General features: G+C 38.3%; 1 protein-coding gene across 2 annotated transcripts in view; it reads left to right on the top strand.

The window, feature by feature from the left end:
- The first annotated feature begins 6,828 nt into the window (after positions 1-6,828).
- LOC113020652 (serine/threonine-protein kinase LMTK2-like) overlaps positions 6,829-8,808 on the top strand; it is a 31,334-nt gene continuing 29,354 nt past the window's right edge. Inside the window, exons 1-2 of one of the 2 annotated variants that reach the window (XM_026164808.1) lie at positions 6,829-7,288; positions 7,486-7,514. In XM_026164808.1, coding sequence (XP_026020593.1) covers positions 7,284-7,288; positions 7,486-7,514 — 34 coding nt within the window. In that variant the 5' untranslated portion in view covers positions 6,829-7,283. Of the gene's footprint in view, positions 7,289-7,399; positions 7,515-8,808 lie in introns of both variants that reach the window. The other variant, XM_026164807.1, reaches the window with a different exon arrangement.

The raw sequence follows: 8,808 nt of genomic DNA, 5'->3' as shown, positions 1-8,808 counted from the left end.
CAGTTGATGGTCAAGATCCAGTGAAAGCAAACTCTGAAAATACAGAAAATATCTACAGCAATTCAAAACTTTCAAGCTATTTTCTGCTTTTATAGATAGTTGATACTTTATACATGAGATACTGAGGCCTGTAGGTGCATCCTGAAAAGAAGTTACAGACCTGGACTCAGTTTAGTCTTTCTTAACAGTACATGAGATATGCAATCAGAGAAAAAATGTAAACGGTATTCAGCTAATTGTTTCAGGATGATCATAACTGAAGCATTTCCAGTAAGTAGCAGCTCTGTTTTATTTTACAGAAAGCTGATACTTCTTTATTTACATGAGGTTAGAAATGAGTTGCAGAAACTTGCAGGTGCATCCTGGGCAGGAAGAAACAGAAAAGGGTCGAGGTGATGCTTCGCTAACAGAGTGTGAAGGGGTTTTTTTTGTAACTTGCAAGTCTGCAACCAGCTTTTTAAACAAGTGAAACGTGTGCTTCATGTACAACAAATTATGAAATGATGCTCTCTAGTGTACAGATATTATTATAATATTTATTCATTCAATAATTGTGAGAATGGCTGAAAGACTTTCAAGAGTGATGTGATTACAGTTAAACTCCAAAGATAGAAAAGTATTTTCTTATTAAACTTTGCAATAATGCAGAAATGGTGCACATGTTGTATATTAAGCCTTTTAACTTGCTTTTATATGTAAATAACTGTAGTTTCTGTGACAGCACTAAATAGGTTGACAACAGAAATCAGCAGGTTGTCTTTGTGATAGTGATAACTCATATTTCCAGATGACATACAACTAGAGAACAGGAAGAAATTGTTCTCTATAATATGAATACTTTGGAAATGTAGTTCATCCAATTTAGGTCTTGGCAATTATATGTGCAGATTTCTTTCTAAAATTTGTTTCAATCCAAAAATTTAAACAGAATTGAGTGAGAACTTAATAAATCAGGTGATTACCTGAAGTTGAATCTTTCAAACAAGAAAAGAATCCATCAAAACTCTGCACAACTGTGGATCAAGGGTGTCCTGCAAACTCTTGGTCAATGCTGCCATCTGTCTCCTATTAGTGGAGGTGTTCTCCATCAGTTCTTTGCTGGCTTTAACCCAACTGAACAGCATTGGAAAGTAGTTGTGCAACTGTTGAGCAAACAAAAAAATTCCATTCAACACAAATCACCAGGTTATCAGATATGCTGTGCTTGCATTTTTAATTACAGAAGACATTTGTATGACTAGACATGGCCTCATTGCTAGATTAATACTCCTAAGTATGATAAAGTTGCCAATCCTGAGATATCATTTTATTATTAGTTTTGGATTTAAGGAAAAGGAAAGTGAAATCATGTTGACGGGTATCAATTATATGGTGATATGGTGATGATTCTGCAAATATTTTGTGATGGCTAAATACTAGCGGCTTGCATGTCTTCTTTTAACATTCTGAATTGTCCCACTGCCTAAACGAACAAACATTAGGAGCCTCAATGACTACCAACCAGTTGCTCTAACACCTGTTAAAGTGTTTCAAGAAGCTGGTTCCACACCACATCATGTCCTGCCTGCCACCTACACTCGGCCCACTCAGATGCAAAGCTAATAGATCAGCTGAAGGTGCCATTGTTACAATACTCCACACCACCAAAACCATAAGAAAACCCTGGAAAAAAAACCTCCAAAAGGTTATAAGCATCGGGATTTACAGCAGGAACTATGAAGATGAGGAAAAGAAAAGGAAAAGGACAGTAAAAAGCAGGCACAAATGAAAAGACAAATTAGTCTTTAATCTAATTAGAAACATGTAAAGTATGCATTTTACTCTGTAATTCAGTCCACATTAAAGTCAAGATTTTCACCCCTAAAATAACCACTGCAAACTTATTACAATGTTACCGTCACTAACTGCCAAGTGACATCTGTGCTGTGGACAGGATGCACCTTTTTTTTCAATTAGGAACTAATTTCAAACCATCAGGTTTTAATGTTGTCGATAGAGGAAAAGAATCCAAAACAAGCCAGAAAGCACTAGAATATCCTCAGGGACACAGAGCCACATTACACACAGCAACAAACTTGCTGTGTGTAAAAAGACTTGACAAGGTGTCCTGAAACTTTTCGATGTGTCCCTGCTGCAACACACCTCAATAACACGAGTAGGTCATTAGTAAGACTCTATAGAACTTGACTTCATGCTGAGGTTGTAATTCACCCATTTGATTCATGTTACAGCAGCTCATGAGTTAATGAACATGGTGCAATAAAAGCACGTTTAGAAGTACATTTTTCAACGAGTCTTTACTTCACTTTAACTTACTTGAGTAGGGTTAGGGGTTGCTGCCTCAGCATGCAGCCATGTGAAGTTCAAAATGGCCAAGGGCCAAACCCCCTCAGTCATTGTAGGGCATTTCCCATCCATCACTAAGTGCTTCTCGACCTTCAGCACACCTATCCAAGTGGGACTGAAGACAAAACTTGTTAAATTCTCCTCAGCATACTGGACCTTTGTTTTCCAGGCCCTCCTGTCAGTAACAGCATGTTTACATGGATACCTGCAGAAGGAGAAGTTTGATCATGTTCAAGCAGTGACACACTTAGGGCTCCCCAAACCTCACTTTAACCGGTGACTACCCTACATTAATGTAACAGAAGGTTTAGTTACATTTCAAAGCCTGTACGTTTTCCACCTGAATCAGTACTTCAGATTTTGACTGGGTATTTTTTACACAAGTGTCTCTACTTCTATTTGCATAAAGAATGTCTGTACTTTCGCCGCCTCTGCATGAATGCAACACAGAAACACTTTTACACAAAGAAGGAACTGCGTTCACCTAAAGTGGTCATGAAACTTTCTAATAATAGGTCACAGAGTGCCACCTGGTGGCATAACACAGTATGCAACAACCAACTGCAGACAAAGTAGAACAGTATTATTTGCTACCCGAAACGCTGTAATACTAGGACCATAGGTCTAAAACAAACTACACTATAATCAGTGAGGTCAAGGACATGGACAACAAACTGTCATGGTGCCTCTGTCCTCTTTGTCTCCCTCTTGAGCACTCTACCTCTCCTCTGTTATCTGTGGGTGTGCTGGTCTATGTGCAATAGTGTGACTCATCCTAGTTTCCTGTCTTTTGTGTGCCACCCTGCTATCACCGATAACTTTATTGGAGACGCCACTAAAAGGAGTGGTTAAGCAATGGATTTAAAAAATAAATATATAAATGATATATATGTATGCATATAGCTGGCAACCTGGATTAAACCTGTAGAGAGAGACTTAACTGATATCTAAACACCAAATGAGTGACGAATGGTTCTGTTTAAATAACCAGCTAATGATAAAGTTCTAACTGAATGAGAAGAAGTGTATATATTGAATAATTTGTTCATTTAGAAATGCAAATATATGATTAATACAGTGTGTTTAATGCTGACTTTATAAAATTGTTTGTTTGGTTTTTTGCAGGGTACTATAAGTGAAGAACGTCAAGTCAGAGTGAAAGTTTTGTTTAGGAAATAGAAGTGCTCCTGACAGTGGACGTGCTTGTGTATGTGAGGGGAGAAGGAAGGATTAAATGATCTCAGACTGGAGAAAATGTTCTTTCTCTAAATGGTTCCGTTGTGTAGTGGGTGATGATGAGCCAAAAATGCAAGCATACCACTTCCTGACACAGCAGCTATATCAGTCATGTGATTATTTTATTTATTTATTTAGTTATTTTACAAAAAAAAATATACTCACCGATACAGGGTTTCACTCTTTGTGCTTGATACATACATGCACGAATGCCACTGTATTATTGGCCCTATCGTCACATTTACCTGTAAAGAAAACTTATCTTTGTCCTACTGTGTGCAGATAACTGTGGAGAAATCCTCTGAGAGTTCTGGAGAGACTTTCTGTGGAGAAGCTGAATCTGGGAGAGTCACTGAAACTTGGGAATTGGGATCATCACTGCTGTGGATTTTGTGTTTGGATTATTGTTGCACTACACTTAAATAAAATCAGTGCTTCGCCTGGTGACACGTTGACTGTGGTGGCTAATTAATGGTTACTAAAACATTCCCAGTCTGGGGCAATCTCATACATGTGGCTTATATTTCTTCATGTATTCTAAGTGAGAGGATGAGACCCACAGGTGCATCCTGGGCAGGAAGAGGTGGAGGAGTAGAGAGGTGATGCTTCACTGAAGTGTGAAGATTTGCAAGCTGCTGCACAACCAGCAGTTTAAACCAATTACATGTGTGCCTATGTATACTTAGAATTATCAAATGCTGCCACCTAGTAGACAAATATGATAAAGCATGCATTTTCAGAATTTTACTTATGTACTTTATGTATTTTATATTGATTATACGAATAAGACTACTTGCATAATTCAAAAATGATTAAATTGAATTCTCCTGTGTGTGTTCTCTTTACTAAATTTAACTGAATCTCTTCACTGGTCTGAAGCTCAGCACTGGATGGAGGGAAGACCGTCAGGACAGGAGGAGGGAGGCTGGAGCCTGAAAATTAATAGGTGTTCAGAAACCAGAAATGAGGTCTGAAGTAACAGTAAGTGATGTAGACAATAATCTGAAAAATCTATAATAATAATAAAAATAATAATAATTTCATCTAGAAAATCTGGTGCAGCAGAATTTTTTTTACACATGAAAAGGAAAGACTCTTTTCCCAAAAGCATCAGCTCTTTTTTTAAATCATTACTGATATTATTAGTAGTACTCTAAAATTATACAGTAACAGTATGATCGCTTCGAGACCAATAAAATACTTCAGACACAATCAGATTTGATGTAAAACTTGGCCATATTAATAAGGTCAGATTGTAATGTTTTAACTTCATATATTAACTTCAGTAAACCAGTTAGCAATGGGAGTAGATTGAATACAAGCATTTTTTTCTTAAAAAAACAAAAAACTAAACTTACAAATTTTTAAGAAAAAATGATATTGTATAAACAGTTCAAAATCAGTTTATATGCACTTTAACTAAGCATCTGCAGATAAACGCACTCAAAACATTTATATTTTTAATATTCAGTCCCGATCAAAAGATCACTTGAAAGATGGCAAAAAATGGGAGTGCGACAAAACATTTTTTGAACATGCAATTTCTTGAAAACAACGCTTAAACTAAAAGAGGCTGTTTTACAGCTGATTAAAAGTTTAGGACCACATGCCTTTAAAAGGCCTAATCTGTGCAAAATTGTGGATTCATTGTCATTTTCTGTCAGGTTGTCACACTGTCATGACGTTCTGATGGCAAAGGCCAAAATATATACCCTTTTTGAACGTGGTCAGGTTGTTGAACTGCATAAGCCATAAGCAGGGTCTCTTGCAGCATGCCATCACTGCTGAGGTAGGACGCAGTAAGACAGTCATTTGAAATTTGTTAAATGATTCTGAGGGTTTTGGAACAAAGACGTCAAGTGGAAAACCCCAAATAATCCCCCCTAGCACTGAGCTGGAGGATACAATTGGCTGTCCGTCAAGACACTGGACAATTAACGCCGTTACTGGTGCCGAATGCCCCCCGAATAACCATCAGGCGGCATCTGAGACTGAAGGGCTTCCAAAACAAAAAACGTCTTCAATGTCCTCGTCTCCTTGAACACCACAGAACTGACCGTTTGGACTTTGCAAGAGAGCACCAAACATGAGACATTGAAAGATGGAAGATAGTTTTAATCTCTGAAGAGAAAAATGTAACCTTGATGGTCCTGATGGTTTCCAACGTTACTGCATGAGAAGCAGATCCCACCTGAGATGTTTTCTACGCGACACAGTGGAGGGGGCACCATAATGGTCTGGGGTGCTTTTTCCTTCAGTGGAACAATGGAGCTTCAGGAGGTGCAGGAGCATCAAGCGCTTTAACTAACATTTATATTTATTAACAAGTTGTCTGTTTTTATTTTGATGCTTTTGATAATTAAAAGTTTCTTACAGTGTCACTCTGCTTTAAAACCAACTAACAATTGGAATAAATTATCATAAATCTCTTCAACATATTGTGAAGATCGCTCTTTGCCATCTAGTGGTGAGAGAGAGAATTAGGCTGTGCATGCGGCTTGTATATAGCTGGAATTAAGTATGGGACAGCACAACCAGTTATTAGGTTTAGGGGCAGTTCCTTGCACACATAGGGTCAGGCAGGTTTAGATACCCCCCTCCTTTTTAATAAATGAAATCATCACTTTAACACAGAATTTTGTATTTTCTTGCATTATCTTTATCTAATATTAAAATGTGGTTGATGATCTGAAACATTTAAAAAACAAAACAAATATGCAATAAATAAATATGGACGAAGGGGGATAAAAGACTTTTATTTTACTAATTAATTCTGGTTTTGGCCACAGTAAAACCAGCCTTTTACCATTCTGTGCAAAAATAATTAATATGTGACTTCAATTCCCAGCGCATTTTAACAGTTACAGGGCCTAATCATGAAACCATGATAGACCAAGCTACTACCTTCTATGGAGTGTATGGAGGCTGTTGAGCGTCCTTTCTTTGCCTCCTCCTGGGCATGCCTTGTTTCCAAGGCAGACAGTATGGTAATGCAAATAACTTCAAATTAGGCTAAAACGTGTTCATTTAAGGTTGATCATGACCCAGTGCACGAACGGTCGCGCGCTTGCTCTACCAGCATTTTTTTTTAATTTAAGAAACGATTTTGTCAAGTGCGTCAGAGAACCCTTGGTCATTACGGAAGTCAAGCTAATTCCGTCATTAAAATAATTATAAAAATAGGTCTCTTAGAGAAACTATGTGATTGACTTCTTATTGTGAAAGTCTTAAACGGAAGTAGTTCTACAAACCTGGTCACTTGACAGTGGTGCAAGATGTCGCTCAGTCTTTCTTTACCGAAGCTGAATCCCAAATGCGCGTCGCTTACCGTCGCATCTTTTTAAACCCAAATCAACTGTTTTGCCATTAACTGGCATGTTACATGTAGTACAAGGCAGGGCGTTTAGAAGGTTTTTATTTTGAAAGAAACACACATGGGATATTTCCAATTTTTTTTGGAACAATCCAGATTTTAGAGTGTATAAAATCGGTGTAAATAACAGAAGGCTTTCACTCGGTGACCGAGTAGATGAACTGATTCTGTCAAAAGATAGCCGAAAGAAAGAAAGCGCGTGGCATGATTCATGATCTTAGTGTTCAAAAAGTCAACACACAGATGTGTTCAAATGGAAACGACTGTCAACATCTGTCTCCAGGTCTGCTCGAGCTGAAGGTGAAGCAGGATTTTCGGGGGGCTCTCTATGAGGTGTGCTGGAATAAAATGCTGCGCATTATTGCTTCCGTTAGAGGTTAGGCTTCTTAAATTACACACGCACCTGAGTCAGGAATTTATTTTCTGACCCTTGTTTTCGGTTAGGCATTTGCTGTCTTCTGAAAAGCGACGAGGAGGATGGTCTTTGCTCTACATGTAATTGTCATGTCTTCGGCTTTTTTCAATCCCAGTTTTGCCTTCAGTTCTCACTTCGACACAGGTAAGGGTCAAAGGAGGATTTCCTATTTCTAATAAGAATGTTTATCCGTTCACTGGAGAGCTGCTCGTTATTTATGTGCTTTTTATGATTTGCTTGAGTGATCACTGTTGGTAATATGTCATATATCATATGTACATGCATTTTCTTTCTTATCCAACAGTAGCATCAATAATATACCAGAGTATGTCGTGAAAAAACACAATGATCCTAAACCCTTACAGTCTATATATGGGTGGTTTTTTTCACTGTCATATCATAGCTTGGTGAAAAGAGGGTTAAAAGTTATACCTGCACTGAACCTGCATAATCCTACCTACACATACATCCCTGCAGTTGTTGTGGGCATGCATGTAGTGTATGTCTGTGCTGTGATCAGGGTGTGCGCCTGTAGGCTGACTAATACATTACAGCTATGCATGGTTCTGCTGTTTGAGGTTGCAGTTTTTGGTCCTCATTTGGATGCAGCATTTAATCGTCCCCAGCATGTCAAGTGACGGGATCTTGGCAAAGGTGAGCCCGTGTGCTGCTGCAGTGTTTTGTGACAACTGAGCAGAAAGACAAGCCCTCACACAGGATGGCAGGGATTGAATTAGAGCAGAATAAATAACTGTGTACAAATGTAAACAGGACTAAGAGAGTCCCTGCACTGGGTGCAGTGTGCTGAGCATACAAATGACAGCACTGAGCACAGTGGCTCTCAAGTTTCAGGCTCTATCTGTCCTCCCCACTCTGGACACTCTCAGTGATCCCTGATCCGTTTCTGTCCAATTATTCCACCCTCTTCTATGTTCCCATGACTCTCTCCATGTCTTATTTGGTGTCTCTAAGCTCTCTTGTCCTTAAGTCCAAACGTAGCACAAAAAGGGGGCTTCCATTTAAAATGAGGTTATATGTGATTATATGTCTTTCTTTTTGCATTTGCAAAGTTGTAAAATATTACATGAAGAAATTTCTGCCTTCATATACTTGAAAAATAAGTGGTGGGTGCTGATCTGGCCATCCCTGGGAATGTTTAGTGCAATATGATACAAACAAACCAAAAGAGTTCTTTTAATTTGGAAAAATGATAAATAGTTCCCAATTAAATTATGTGTAAAATGCCTGCTAAAGCTCTTGTGGGCCATCTGTAATATTGTTGCATTTGCATTTTTTCCCTACTGGAGAACACAGGTTTGTAAACCATTCCATCAGGATTATTCAGTGAAAAATATTTTCTTTCATCAGCTTGAAGCGGGAGAGCCTCTCTTACAGCTTTACATATATGAAGATTTCAGCTTATATGAGGTGGAAAGGG

The sequence above is a fragment of the Astatotilapia calliptera genome, chromosome 4 (genome assembly GCF_900246225.1).
Source record: "Astatotilapia calliptera chromosome 4, fAstCal1.2, whole genome shotgun sequence".
Taxonomy (NCBI): Eukaryota; Metazoa; Chordata; class Actinopteri; order Cichliformes; family Cichlidae; genus Astatotilapia; species Astatotilapia calliptera.
The sequence above is the reverse complement of the archived record's forward strand: the minus strand, read 5'-3'. Positions and strand labels throughout refer to the sequence as shown.